The sequence below is a fragment of the Talpa occidentalis genome, unplaced genomic scaffold (genome assembly GCF_014898055.3).
Source record: "Talpa occidentalis isolate TD23 unplaced genomic scaffold, MPIMG_talOcc4v2.1 talOcc4.7, whole genome shotgun sequence".
NCBI lineage: Eukaryota > Metazoa > Chordata > Mammalia > Eulipotyphla > Talpidae > Talpa > Talpa occidentalis.
The window spans coordinates 71428037-71443359 of NW_023605083.1; the positions used below are offsets into that span (position 1 = coordinate 71428037).

The 15323-nt window shown below is 45.2% G+C and overlaps 1 protein-coding gene across 1 annotated transcript; it reads left to right on the top strand.

Annotated features, from left to right (window-relative positions):
* Window positions 1-897: 897 nt before the first annotated feature.
* On the top strand, window positions 898-3861 carry CCIN (calicin). Its single transcript, XM_037494471.2, has 2 exons — window positions 898-1436; window positions 1970-3861. The coding sequence occupies exon 2, from the start codon at window positions 2031-2033 to the stop codon at window positions 3795-3797; it is 1767 nt and encodes a 588-aa protein (XP_037350368.1). The 5' UTR covers window positions 898-1436; window positions 1970-2030; the 3' UTR covers window positions 3798-3861.
* The last annotated feature ends 11462 nt before the right edge of the window (window positions 3862-15323 follow it).

Genomic DNA, 15323 nt, shown 5'->3' on the forward strand with positions numbered 1-15323 from the left:
CAACAGCACTCTGAGAGCTGGCGAAAAACCAAGAGCTGTGAGGCCAAGAGACCCCCAGGGCCCACAGTTGTGGTTATATACCAAACCTGGCTGCTTAACTCCACCCTCAGGTCCCAGCAACCCTCCCTTCGGTGGTGATGACATTATGGGATTTTGGTGTCCTGGATATCTTTGTTCAGGACATCCTTTCCCCGCAACAAGGACACCCCGGAGTCAGGAGTGGGGCCAAGCACCAGGCTGGAGGCGACCAGGGCCAGGCCTCTCCTCGCTATCTCGCCAACACCCTGGCCTGTGGGTTAATTCCCATTTTGGGAACCCCCAAAGGCTGGTTCTGTGGGATTGCTGAGCTATGGGTCATCCGCAGGAGTCGCTCCCCCCAGCCCTCCGTCGCCCCGCCCCCACTCCGTGAAGTGCTCCATCTGGTCCTTATCCCCCAACTTGGTGCAGGCAGTAGCTCCACAGGCGCCCCAGCACTGGAGAGCCCCATGCCCCGGGGGATGAGGGGAGTGGCAGCGGAATCTGTGAGCTGGAATCTGAGCTCCCCGCTCCCCGGCACCGAAGGGTGACGCCCCGAGTCTGAGACCTCTCCTCGCTGGCGGCCAGGCTGTGCGCACTGCGTCTGGGGCTCAGTCCCCCCATCTGTAAAGTGGGGGCAGATGTGTGTGTGTGTGTGTGTGTGATCGTAGGAGACCCTCCCTTGTGAATTCCAGGGTCGCCGTGGACCGACCCGCGAGGGCGCCTCAGCTCCGGAGGAACCGGGCACCGCGGGGCTCCGGCCTGGAGACTGGGCGGGGCGGGGCGGGGGCCCGGCGCGTCCACCCCCGGCTCCCCGCGGGAGGCGACTCCGCTGCGCCACCGCGTGGCGGGAGGAGGTTCTGAGCCCGCCGAGCGGGCAGGGGATTCCCAGCCTCCCAGGGCCACCGCCCAAGGGTCTGAGGGAGGCAGCAGAGAACGCCCGCGCTCGGCCAACTGATGTGGAATTAATAAAGCAACGGCAGCTGGCATTTACTGGATATTTGCTATGAGCCAAACACTATGCCCACCATTTTCTCATTTGAACTCTTCTTAGTAGTCTTTGAAGCAGGTGTTATTTTTCCACTTCACAAATGAGGAAACTGAGGTTGGGAGTCTGAGCAACTTGTCCAAGCACACACGTGTTGATTGAAGAGAGCTGACCCAGCACAGCTCCCAACATTTTACATCTTAAAAAATGTGGAGCGAGCGCCCCCGTTGGACGGGTTTGGAACTTAAATAATCAAGGCTTCAGAGGCCCTCTCATTTCCCACTGCCTGGCCAACGCTTGCATCCTTCTCTGTATTTTGAAGAAGAATGGTGTCCATGGCCACATAGGTCAAAAGTCAAAGCACAGAGCTTTCCTCCCGATGGCCAGGAGCCTTGGCAGAAGGTGCCTTAAGGCCTGAGAACCAGAGACTGTGGTAAGTTGAGTAGTTAGGAGATTCTGGGAGATAGACAGACCTCTAAGTTACAGAATACTTGGGTTCCAGGTCCTGAACTGCATCTAACTGGCCATGTGATGTTGGGCAAATCCCTTCTCTTCTCTGGCCCTCACTTTCCCTCTTGTACAATGGGAGGAGTCTCTTCTTACTTCCCTTATCTCCCCTATACACACAGCAACCTCCACCCCTCACACACCGCCAACCAATTTGGCTCTGACATTCCAGAAACAGTTTTGAACTGAGGCCTGAAAGTCCCACAGGGAGTTGTAACTCTTCTCCTTCTCCTCCTGAAGTCTGGGACCTAGGTACTAGGTCCTTGTAGGGTATATGGCCTTAGCAGTTTCAAGCCATCTGAGGGGAGAAAGGCGCCATGCCACTGAATGAGGTCCGGGTGGGGGGGAGGGTGGTCCTGCATTGTGATGATCTCATCTATTCTATGACATCATCCCCTTTCACGCCCCATCCTCCCTGATCAACTGCTTTGCAAACAACCATCAATCTGAATCCCAAAGGCCTGAGAAAGTCTGTTCTCCAGTAACTGCAGCTGATCTGCCTCAGCCAGCAACAAGCACCATGAAATTGGAATTCACTGAGAAAAACTACAACAGCTTCATGCTGCAGAACCTGAACAAACAGAGGAAACGCAAAGAGTACTGGGACATGGCCCTGACTGTGGACCACCATGCCTTCTTTGCTCATCGCAACGTGCTGGCTGCCGTCTCTCCGCTGGTGAAGAGCCTCGTCTCCAGCAACGACCTGAAGACCACCGATGAGCTCTTCATCACCATTGACCCCAATTACCTGAGCCCAACCACAGTGGACCAGCTCCTGGACTACTTCTACAGTGGTAAGGTGGTGATCTCAGAGCAGAATGTGGAGGAGCTCCTTCGTGGGGCTCAGTATTTCAACACACCCCGCCTCCGAATCCACTGCAATGACTTCCTGATTAAGTCCATTCGCCGTGCCAACTGCTTGCGCTACCTCTTCTTAGCTGAGTTGTTTGAGCTCAAAGAGGTGTCAGACTTGGCTTACTCGGGCATTCGCGACAATTTCCACTACTGGGCCAGTCCTGAGGGCTCCATGCACTTCATGCGCTGTCCACCTGTCATCTTCGGCCGCCTGCTCCGGGATGAGAACTTGCACGTGCTCAACGAGGACCAGGCTCTCAGTGCACTCATCAGTTGGGTGTACTTCCGGAAGGATGAGCGGGAGAAGTACTTCAAGAAGTTCTTCAATTACATCAATTTGAATGCTGTCTCCAACAAGACGCTGATGTTTGCCAGCAACAAGCTGATGGGGATGGAGAACAGCTCGTCGCACGCCACCCTGATTGAGAGTGTCCTGATGGATCGCAAGCAGGAGCGGCCGACCAGCTTGCTGGGCTACCAGCGAAAGGGAGCCCTGCTGGATTCGGTGGTCATCCTAGGTGGCCAGAAGGCCCACGGCAAGTTCAACGATGGAGTGTTTGCGTATATCATCCAGGAGAATCTGTGGCTGAAGCTCTCAGAGATGCCCTACCGTGCAGCAGCACTCAGTGCCACCGCTGCTGGTCGCTACATCTACATCTCGGGGGGCACCACAGAACAGATTTCAGGGCTGAAGACAGCTTGGCGGTATGACATGGATGACAACTCCTGGACCAAGTTGCCTGACCTGCCGATTGGGCTTGTTTTCCACACCATGGTGACCTGCGGAGGGACAGTGTACTCAGTCGGGGGGAGCATCGCCCCAAGACGGTATGTCTCCAACATCTACCGCTATGATGAGCGCAAGGAGGCCTGGTGCCTGGCGGGGAAGATGAGCATCCCCATGGACGGCACAGCCGTGATTACCAAGGGTGACCGGAACCTGTACATTGTCACTGGGCGGTGCTTGGTGAAGGGCTACATCTCCCGGGTCGGGGTGGTGGACTGCTTTGACACCACCACTGGGGATGTGGTCCAGTGTATCACCTTCCCTATTGAGTTCAACCACCGCCCCCTGCTCTCGTTCCATGAGGACAACATCCTCTGCATATGCAGCCACCGGCAGAGTGTGGAGATCAATCTGCAAAAGATAAAGGCCAACAAGACGACCACCTCAGTGCCTCTTTTGCCCAATAACTGTCCCTTAGATGTGTCTCATGCTATATGCTCCATTGGTGACAACAGGGTGTTTGTATGTGGGGGTGTCACCACAGCCAGTGATGTCCAGACCAAGGACTACACCATCAACCCAAATGCCTACTTGCTGGACCAAAAGACAGGCGAGTGGAAGACCCTGGCCCCCCCGCCAGAGGCGCTGGACTGTCCTGCCTGCTGTCTAGCCAAGCTGCCTTGCAAGATTCTTCAAAGGATTTAAACAACTTTTTAATTGGGAGAATAAGTAAATGCATTATTATTCATAATTTAATGAGAGCAAGAGAAAGAGAGGAAGATGGGCTTTTGGTTCCTTCTTAGTTTTCAAGTTTGTTTGCTCCTGAAGGTGGTGATCTGAGCTAGGGCTGCCCCCAGTGAGTGGAAATTCAGGGCCACTCTACCATGGAGGGACCCACACAGAGGCTGGAATGGAGTCCCTGGTGGGTGGGATTGAGGCAGCTCCCAGCCCCTGCCAAGGTGATGCCTGGGAAGTTCCCTGTTCTATGCCTGGGGGTCTGTTTTGCAGGCATCTGCTATCTTGAAGTTGTGAAGCCTCATGCTCCTCCAACATGCATGTCCCTCAAGGTATCCCAGGAAGGCAGGGGAGTGCCCATCTCAGGTCTAAGCCTCCTGGGCCGAGGAGGGAGAAGTGGCGTGGGAAAGCTCAGGGGTGGCAGCAGAGGGGTGACTTGGCTGTTGTATTTGTGTTTCATTTGTGGAGAGGTTGGGGGGTTCTTGTGAGCAAGGTTTCTAGTAAGCAAGGCTCATTGAGAAGTTTCTCCAGGAGTACAAGTTCTGAGGGACTAGAAGAGATGTCAGTAAAGGGGAAAAGAGAAACCTGCTTCGCTGCTTAAAGAGAAGTTAGAGAAGACCAGATGAATGCTCAGGGATGGTGCCCTGGCTAGAGGTGTGCATGCTAGGCCGGATGGCTGGGTTGAGTACCTGTTCCATCACTCACTGGGTGATCCTGGGTGAGTTACTTAACACCTCTAAGCCCTAGGGGATAATAAGAGTGCCTACCACCAGGTGGATGTGAAGTTTAAATGAGTTTAATACATGTAAAATGCCTAGAAACATCCCCAGTTTAGAGTCAAGTACAGTAGAATTACTTTTAAAAAGGAAAATGAAGACGGAAGAGGCAAGGGTCCAGGTCTCTGAGCCCTTGTAGTAAGTTAGGTCCCATAAAGTGATCTTTAAGACTCTATCTCAAGCCTTAATGAGCTTTCCTCCATTCTTTTTTATTTGCTTTTTTTCCCCCTATTTTTTCTAGCTTTCCTCCATTCTAACCACCTCTGTTTTCTTTTCATTTGTCTCTGTGCTCACCTGTAATCCCCAATAATTTAGAAGAAAGCAGACAACTCCTTGAAAGCCATACAGACACATATAATTCTCATTCATTACGGATTTACTTATTTTCTCATCCATCAGTTCGTACGTGCACGCAGGCATGTGCACACACGCACACATGCACACACACCATTCCCTGAGGCTTCTCTGTGCCAGATCCCTTTCCTGGGTGCTGGGCCACAGATATGACACAACCATGCAGCCAGGAGGGAGCAGCTCCACCAGTGCCAGGCAACAGCAATGGAAAGCAAGACACATGTGTACTTTTTCTAGTAGCCATGTTAAAAAAGCAAAAAACAAGTGAAATTAATGTTATTTTGCATTTAAACCCAATATATCTGAAATACCATCATTTAAACAGTGTTAACCCTTATTAATGAGAAATTCAACATCCTTCTCTTAAAATACTAAGTGTTTGGAATCTGGTGTGTATTTTACACTTAGAACACCCCTCACTTTGGCCTGGCCTTATACGTGAGCCCCCATGGGTTAGCGGCTTCTGTACAGACAAGGCTGAAGACTTCCATTTTTTAAAAAGGTTTATTTATTTATGCATAAAGAACTGGGGTGTAGGCCAGAGATGCAGAGGTGAGAGGATTCATCAGAGACAGAGTGGAGAGTATATCAGGCAGACCTACTGAAATACACTGCTAAGAGGAGCAGCGGGCGAGACAGGAGAGGTCTGTTATGTCATGTGGGTCAGCTACCTGGCCAGGGATGGAACTGAGGCCTTGGCTGTGATAGTGCTGAGACTTAACCCCTAGGCTTCCAGGGAGGCCCAACACTGGATACTTTGGACAGTCTCATGGTTCACATCTGCTCTATCCCCTTCTTTCCTACTCAGTACTGCTCAACTTGCTCAGCATCCTCTTCCTACCTCTCCCTTGGGTGACCTTTCTCTTCAAAACCAGCCCCTCTTCACAGACCTTCCTTTCCTCTTTGCAGGCCAAGACCTAGATACTTCATAGCTGACCCCTTCTCCATATCTCTCACTTCTTCAACCCTGGACAGTCCTCACCTCTGATGAGCTCACTGCCATCCCCAAGCTGGGAGACCAGGGTCTGCCAGATCCAAGCGCTTTAGAAGAAACCAGACAACTCCTTGAAAGCCATATAGCCATATATAATTCTCATTCATTACGAATTTACTTATTTTCTCATCCATCAGTTCGTGTGTGCATGCATGCATGTGCGCACACATGCACACACACATGCACACACATACACACCTGCCAGATCCACCAAGCCCAGTGCTCCCCTCATCTGTCACTCCTGCCACCCTTCCCACAGCTGTTCTCCAGTCCTCTCGAGTGTCCTGGGGCCTTGCTCTTCCCTTCTCCTCTTTCTCAGCCAACTTACTTCTCCTTTTGTCACCAGATCACTAGAGAAAGGTCAGGTGAGCCGAGTTCCATAATGTCATATTGGCCAAAAAAATCTCTCCAGTGCTTCTGCTTCTTCACCTCAGAGGAAGAGGTGTCCTTCCATGATTCAAAGTGAATCTTGCCCTATCTCTCCATTCTGTCCCCTCACAATTTCTTAGGGTCCTCCTAGCTTAGGCTCTAAGACCCACCTCCTGTTGGCTTCTGTTTATTCAGTTGACCTTCCTAAATGTTGTTCATGTACAGCGGCTCCATCTCTCACTTCCAGATCAATATCTCATCCACTCAGCCTGGCTTCTGTTCCCACCATGCCTCCTGCCAGCATTGTCCTCTTGATCATTTTCCCCAGTCATTCTTCTTCACAGGCACGGACACCATTGCCCGCTCCATCTGAACCAGAATCTCCTGGGTGTTGGCTGAAAAAGGAGCTCTTTGATATGGTGGGATCATAATTTGATCTATCAACCAATCTCCTTCCTTCCTTTCCTCCCTCCCTCCCTCTTCCTCCTTTCCTCACTCTTAAGCCCACCCCCCTTGTCTCACATTAAAATTGCCTCACAAGGCTGAAGCATGTGGGGTTTATCACCTTGAACCCTGCACAGCTGAATGTGAAATGAGACTCGGATTCTTGGCTTTTGCTGCTCAGGAAGCTCTACCAATTCACTGCAGAGATTATAGTCTCGAAAGACAAAGCTTTTGAGCTACAACTCAGGTCTTCAAACTGGGGGATGTGAAGTCTTTCCAAAAGAAATTGAGACATGTCTAGTTTTTTTTTTTTTTTCATATTTTTGCAGAGATGCATGGTTTTAACAATCACTTTCCAGGTTTCCAATTTCTATTCTGAAGTTGATCTGCCTGAGAATACATTTAGAGATTTTGTTATAGTTCTCTTTTCCATCTTCCCTTTCAAAATTACCTGTCACTTGTACACACACACACACACACACACACACACACACACACACGTACACACACGCACATATACAATGCAGCCATTTCAGCAAACACCTAGATATTCTGCTACAGGTGGAGGGGTCGGTGCTGCCCAGGATGCCACACAGGATATGAACTGGTGTCAGTGGAGCATCAGGAAAGTCACGGCTTATCAAGGCACCAACATCCAGGGAAGAGTTTGCTATATTTTTCTGGTTTATCTATACAATGTTTCTGTTAAGAGGTGAAGTCTGGTGTTAAATACTGGGGCATTTTGGGCCAGGTGGGGTTGGTAAATAGCAAAAGAGAATGACATTTTCAAAAGTTTTTATTGAAATATAACTCATATACCATACAACTCACCTACTTAAAGTGTAGATAGTCCAGTTGCTCAATTCAGAGTCATGCAGTTATTATCATTCAATTTTAGTACATCTTCATCACCCCAAAAAGAAACATGCACCCCTTATCTGTCACCTTCTAGACAGACCCCTCACCTCTCCAATCTTGGACAATCACTAATTTACTCTGTCTTTATGAAATAGACTATTCTAGACATTTTATGTATATTTTATCTGGCTCCTTTCACTTAGCGTTATGCTCTCCAGGATTATCCATGTTGTAGAATTTGCCAGTACTTCATTCTTTTTTTATGGTTGTCTACTATTCCATTTCAAGGATAAAACACATTTAGCACTTATCAGTTAATTGAACATTTGAGTTGTTTCCAATTTTCCAGTATCGTGAACATTTTTTTCAAAGATTTATTTATTTATGAATATAAGAACTGGGGTACAGGCCAGAGTTTTGGGGGGTGAGAGGATTCACCAGAGACAAAGCAGGAAACAGAACAGGCAGATGGACCGAAACACACTGATGAGGGGAGCAGCGGGCGAGCCAGGAGAGGTCTGCTGTGCCATGTGGGTCACCTCCTGGCCCGGGATCTAACTTGTGCTGTGGTGGCTGTGGTGAGCTTCATAGGTTGCGTCTTAACCCCTTGTGCCACCAGGGAGGCCCCCAATTGTAAACATTCTTGTACAAGTGTTTGTGTTCACATGTTTTTACTTCTCTTGGAGAGTTGTTGGATCATGTGGCAACTGTTTAACCATTTGAGGAATGGCCCAACTGTTTTCCAAAGAAGCTGTGTCATTTTACATTCCTACCTGCAAGGTGGGTTCCTACCCGTGTGTGGGTTCCAATTTCTCCACATCCTGACCAACACTTAACCATCTGTCTTTCCTAGAGGGAAAAAGGGGACATCCACTGTGGTTTTGACCTACATTTCCCTTGATGGCTACTGATGTTGAGCAGCTTTTCACTAGCTCATTGGATTATAATTGTTTAATAAGATTGCCGCTTCCATGCTCAATTGTTATCAGAAAAAGCATCACTCCTGAAGAGCTCTGTGAGGACAAAACAAAGAGAGCATGGCTCAGAAACACCGAAGGCCATCGTGCATAATTTCATCCAGGCCACAGAATTGTGACAAGTCTCTGCACCTGCCTACTTGTGTACTTATTTTAGGATTAGAATATTCAAGATTTTAAAAAAGTGTGTCCTCACTGCCTGTCACCATTCTCAGAAATGACAAAGAACTCCCATTCTTCTGTGTCTAGTTGCAGATTTTGTATTGTTAAAAGGATGACATAAAAAGTTCACACTTACATCCAAAAGATCAGTGCTAGGCCTTTTAACGAAAGTAAGTCTATCAAGTGTAAGTTAGAATGCTGATTCAGACCAGTAAGAAATACTTTAAACCCTTTTTATTATTAATAGGAGATGTAGAACAGTGATGATACATTATTATGTAGCTTAGTGTATGAGTGTAAGTATTATAAATACCCACATAAACTACTGAGTTCAAAATAACCTCAAAAGCCTCCTGTGTCGACCCCCTTCCTCCTCATAATTTCTTCTTTCCCCTCTGGCCTTTATGATAACGTGCTCCTTGCTTTTTATACAGTTTTACATCTAAATGGAAATTTTGATATATCAATCAGTTCAGTCTGTTGTTGAAGTTCACAAGAGAACTGCACAATGTGAATTGTGTCTGGCTTCTTTCACCAAAACTTATGTTTTTACAATGCTTCCATGTTGTTGTGTCACTTTTCCACTTTACTTCTGTGTAGTGTTCTAGGGTATAAGTATATCATTTTACTTATCCAGTCTTCTGTTGATGGTCATATGGGTTGTTTCCAATTTGTCCCAGCAATTGTAAGCATTGCTCTACCTAGGATTGGCATTGCCATCTTCATTGGTAATAATGCCAAATTTTTTGCAGAGAGTACGTGCCATGTTACATGGCCTTCAACAGTCCATGAGAGTCCTGTTGCCCTGCATGCTTGCCAACACTCTGTATTTCAGACTTTTTAATTATGGTCAGTCTGATCTTCCTGTGGTTTTAATTTGCATTCTCAGTAATTAGGCTAAGCCCTTTTTCATGTTTATAGGCCATTTGGGTTTCCTCTTTTGTGAGGGCTTTCCTTTTTTTATTTGGTTAACTATCTTTCTCTTATTGACTTGTTGGAATTCTTAATATATTCTGGATATGAGCCCTTTATCAGTAAATCTCTCTCCTCACTCTACAGCTTGCCTTTTCATTCTTAATGGTATATTTTAATTTTAATGAGTCTGATTTGTCTTTTCTTTTTTGGTAATTGCTCTTTGACCCTCGATGAATCATCCCCTCCCCCCACCCCATCACAAATTTCCAGATGGATATATAATTGTTCCAGGACCAACTTTCCCACTTCTCTTCAGTGCCACTTTTGTTGTCAATCATGTGTCCATATAAGAGTAGATATATTTACTAGCTCTCTTATTCTGTTGACCTTATTCCATTGGCCTAATGCCAATACCAATCTCTGTTGCTGTAGCTTTATCATATCCTATACAGTTTGGAATTAGTATGTAAAGATCCACAAAAAACCTGTTAGGATTTTGGTTGTGGTTGCACTGGATTTATAGATCAATTTAAGGAAAATTAATATATTTACAACATCAAAGTTTTAAATTTGTGGGTATGGTATGGCTCTCTATTTTGGGGTATCTTTAATTTCCTTTAGAGTTTTATACCTTACTTTGTAGGGGTCTCACACACCTTTTGTTAGTTTTATTCCCAGGTACTTGACATAGAGATGGAGATAGAGATCTTATAAAACTTTACTTCTTCTTTTTACAGTTGGTCTATACGAACAATTGATTTTTGCATACTGACTTTTTATTTAGCAAATGGTAGGAGATCTTTATTTAATCTGGATGTGAGCCCTTTGTCACATGTGGTCAAAATCTCCTCTCCACTCAATCTGAATCAGATCAAAGTATAAAATGTGAAACTACCAAATGTTTAGAAGAAAACAGGAGAAATCTTCATAACCTGTGATGAAGCAAAGATTTCTTAGTTTTGACATCAAAAGCATGAACCATTAAAAAAACTGAAAAAGTGAGAAACCCTTTTAGGTAAGATAAGCATGGTAAATAGTATGAAGAAGTCTGATTTACATGATCCCTTAAAAAAGGTCTTCTTCAGCTCCATGGCATTTTCTGAGTATCAAAGGAAAGTGCTGAAAGACTCAGGACATAGGCTTCATGCTACACTAATAGAGTGGAAAGAGACGGCACAAAGATTAGCTCACCTTGCTGTTCCTCTACAGAAGGGTGGCCTCAGGCTGCAAAAGGGGAGCTAGAGCAAAGAGCAAGAGTCTGCTGAAGATCTCTGCCTGCTAGCCTGTTCCTAGGTGGCAGGATGTGACCATCTCTAACAGAGTTTGGGGTAATCTACAACACAAGTGACATTTGTGCCAGTTTCCCACCTGGAAACCTGAGAAGCAAGCACTGCAAAGTAGGAGATAAGTTGACTGGAGATGCCGAGAGCAGAGAGGTTCAGAGCAGCATCACTTCACAGCTCGTGATCTTGGGGTGGCACTGGAGGGAAGGTAAATTTTTCTCTGTCCCCTTAGAAATTAGCTAAAGGGAAAGCAAGAGGACCTCCAGGGGAGTACAGGGTGATGGGTTATGATCATGCACTCTCAAGGACTCTCACAATTCAGCAGACACAAGCACGGAAAGATAATTCTGACCAAAAGATCAAATGCACTGTTCTACATTCAGTGGGTGGCATAGAGGGCTGCTGAGAATCACAACCTCAAACTTTAACTATGTATCCCTCCTCCCAGTCTTCCATTCCATGCTGCCAAGTCTCTCCATTGTAGATGCTAGCCTGGGGAGAAGGACAGGAAAGAACAAAATTCTGAATTTCCCCAGTTTTTTCTTAAGATTTAAAAAAAAAATTTATACAATTGCTGGGTTACAGGTCAGAGGTGCAGGAGGGTGAGAGGATTCACCAGAGACAGAGCGGGGAGCAGAACAGGCAGACAGACTGAAAGCACTGCTGAGGGAAGCAGTGGGCATGACAAGAGAGGTCTGCCGCTCCATGTGGAAATCTCCCTGGCTGGCTGGGAATTCAACACACTCTGCAGAGGCTGCAGACAGCTTCACAGCACAGCTCTCAACCCATTGTGCCACGGGGGAGGCCCTCCCCAGTTTTTATTTAATCTGAACATGCTACATAATTGAGTTGACCTATGATTGACCTTGATCCGATTTTCTGCTATCAGTTGGAATGGGGGTTCACAATAGAAATTGCTTGGCTATAAAATAAATACATAAACATTCTTCTTTGTACTCAATTTTTGTAGATTAAAAATTTGTACCAGCTACGTGAGGCCAAGTCTTATCCAGAACCATAGGGAGCATCGAAATCTATTGGAGTGCAGTCCAGAAATCTATAATCTATTATTTTAAACAAATGCTCCAGGTGATTGGTGCTGTAAAGTTTGAGAACCACTGTTTTAGCATCATCTGCCTTGACTTGTGTCTCCTTTCCTACTTTGCTGAATTCCTCCTGACCATTTTCTGTTTCTCCTCCATGGGGTCCTCTCCTTGGCTTTTCCCTTTCATTCTGGTGTTATCCAATCCATCAGTTTATTAGGTAGCCTTATATTCTTTTATGTTTTATATCTCCCGGTGGATGGATAACTACCATGTGATTATATTCAACCTAAATCTCTCATCTGCTGTTAAGAAATATAATTGTCAGTCTTCTTATTGCTCTTTTGAAGGTTGTAAGACGCCCCCCCCCCAATTTGAAAGATTTTCTCATTGTTTTGAGTTTTTTAAATTCGTTTTAATAAGATTTCTAGTTGTGAATTTGACTTGGTTGGAGTTCATGGTGATGTTTGAATCTGTGCCTTTATTTTTTCATCAATTTGGGGAAATTCTTAGGCCATTTTCTCTTTTAAGATTGCTCCACTTTCTCTCTCCTAGCTAAAGTTACATATTTTAAAAACCTATTCTTTATATCTCATGTGTTTTTCATACACTTTCCTATGTTTTCCATCCTTTTGATTCTGTGTTTCGGCCTGGATAATTTTCTCTCTTCTAGTTCAGTAATTCTTTTTTCAGCCATATCTAATCAGCTGTTAAATTTATCCAATGAAATCTTTAAATCAGATATTGCACATTTTAGTTCTCACATTTAAAAAATCCATTTAATTCCTTGAACTAATAATTAGTTCAAGGATATAATTATTTAAAATAATTAATGATCTTTATTTAAAATCTAGGTCTGATAACTCCAGTATCTAAATTGCCCAAGACCTGTTTATTTATTATTTCTGTTTCTGAAAATGTCTCCAAGCATATTTTGTTTTTCCTAGGTTATTTTTGGATGACATTTTTCTATCAGAGAGAATTTACTTTTGCTTTTGGCAGGCAGTTCTAGGCTAAGAGCACTAGAAAACCTGGATCACTTTAATTCAATCAACTCTATTTTCACCTTTATTCCTAATGTTAGCCCTCTTGGGTCCCAACAAAAAGCCTGGTACATGATCAGGGCCTCTCCTTCTTGGTAGACCCCCAATTGTTTTTTGCCTCCTCATTCTTGTTTATTGAAAGTCCTGTTACAGGACACTGTGAAGGGTACCCCAGCCCCAAACCTGCCTGCTCTAAATGGGTTCTGCCCTCCACTGCATTGTCAAAACATACTCTAGTGTGTAAGACCTTTAATGGAAAGCAACTTTAATACAATTAGTGTGCAACAAAGAAAAAACAGAGAATATAGTTTCCAAATCCAGCACCTGAAGTTACCTATCCCCTAATGGGTAAATGCCTAGAAAAACAGAGTAGGCCCAAAGCGGGGCTACTGAGGCCTGAAAGCCTGCCACACGTCTAAGTCACCTCCTGGTGGGAATCCATAGGAAAGGGCCAGAGGGGTTCCTGTTGTCTTATCTCCTTCCCCATCCCACTCAACCTGCTTTTCCTGTGTAGTTGTTTCTTTTCATGGTTTTCCAAGCTATAAATATTATCTGGGAGTCTTATCTTTCTCTGTTTCTTAAGTGCTATCACTTACCAACTACTGTGTATGTTACCTCCACTATTTTCTTTCCACCTGAGCCCACTACTCTGTTCCTTAGAATATCAGACTTGGCCTTTCTTCATCTCCCTCCTGAACCACTATAGTAGTGTCTTTCCTAATTATCCTCCCTATTTTCAGATCCTCTCCCTTGCTTACCCTGCCTGAGATGTCAGAAAATTCTCCCAGAAAAGCGTTCTGACCACGTCATTGTCTACTTAAAGTCCTTCAAATGCTCCTCACAACCTCTACAGTTAAGGAATAACCCTCACGCAGGCACTCAGACCCTCCAACACACTTTTTTCACTGTACCCATTGATTTGCCTGATTCTTCCATCATCTAGCCAAATCACCCTCCCTGCCCACCATCCCCCTTCCCCTAGCACAGCACCACTCTCTGCCTCTTTTCCTCCATCCTTTATCTTTCTCAATGTTTCTCCTCTGAGATAGTATCAAATGCTACTCCATTCCATCAGCCAAAATTTTTTGAGCACCTGCTATGTGCTGGGCATAATGAAAGTCCCTGAGAATACAAAGGTAAGTTAGGGAGACATGGTCTGCTAAAGGTCTAGTGGGAGAAACATATACCAAGAAAAGATTTATCTCCTGTATGAAACTTCCCTAGCCTTCCTTCTGTATTTTCTTTCTTTCTGTCTTTTTTCTTTTGCTTGTTCATTGCTGCCCTCTCCACATCAATTTTATGAATTTCTTATCTCCCTTCTTCTGGATTAGATTTTTTTTTTTTTTGGCTTTAGAGGGTGCAATCTGTGGACCCCTGAGAAGCATATGGGTGCCCTCTGGAAGAGTGCTGAGGAAGAAAGAGCCGACACAGGTCTAATCTCTGCCGTCCCTAAACTTAGGGCGCCTAGTTATGAATAAACCCAGTATATACCATTCTGTCCCAATCTCGCAATCCCACCCAGGCCAGTAGTTCCCCTCACCACTATTCTCTGCAGCTCTTTAAGCCTTTGCTGCCCTGAAAATCCTGGCTAAGTCACTTTACAATCCTCAATTTCTGCACTTTCTCTGCTTTCATAGTTTAAGAACTGCAGGCTGCTCACTTGACACTTAGAAGGTCTAAAGTGGTCTTTGCGATGGTTAATTTTATTTGTCACCTTGGCTAGTCTTAGATATTTGTTCAAACATTCTAGAAAATTAACACTTAAATCAGTACAGTTTGAGTAAAGCAGATAATCCTCCACAATGTGGGTGGGCCTCGTTCAATCAGTTGAAGGTCTTAAATGAAAATGATTGACCTTCCTGAAAAAAAAAGAAATTGTGCCAACATACTGACTTCAAACTTGAACTACAACTCAGCTCTTCCCCTTTTTTGTCACCAAAAGTACACATAATTTTTTTTTTTTTTAAACCACTTCTTGTCCCTTGCTTACTGCCTCTGTAAACCTCTTTGACATGGGTTGGTTCCTTTCTGGTTTTGTTTTACTTTTTGCATAGGAGAAAGGTCCTTCTGTTGATCCTTGCATATGCCCCTTTTCAACATGACCCTGGAATCACTCTATTCTCGTTTCTATGGTTTAGACAAAATTAACTAGCCATGTTATTAACCTGCCCCTGGTTTAAAAGAAATACTGAAGGAACTTTTAAAAAAGAAAGTTTCTGCTGTCTTTAGCTGGGGAAAGTGTTACAAACCTTGCTGTGGCTAGTGCCATCATGGAGGT

Bases quoted from the DNA above. Each gene is read 5' to 3' on its own strand.
- CCIN (XM_037494471.2), top strand. From the start codon at position 2,031: ATGAAATTGGAATTCACTGAGAAAAACTACAACAGCTTCATGCTGCAG.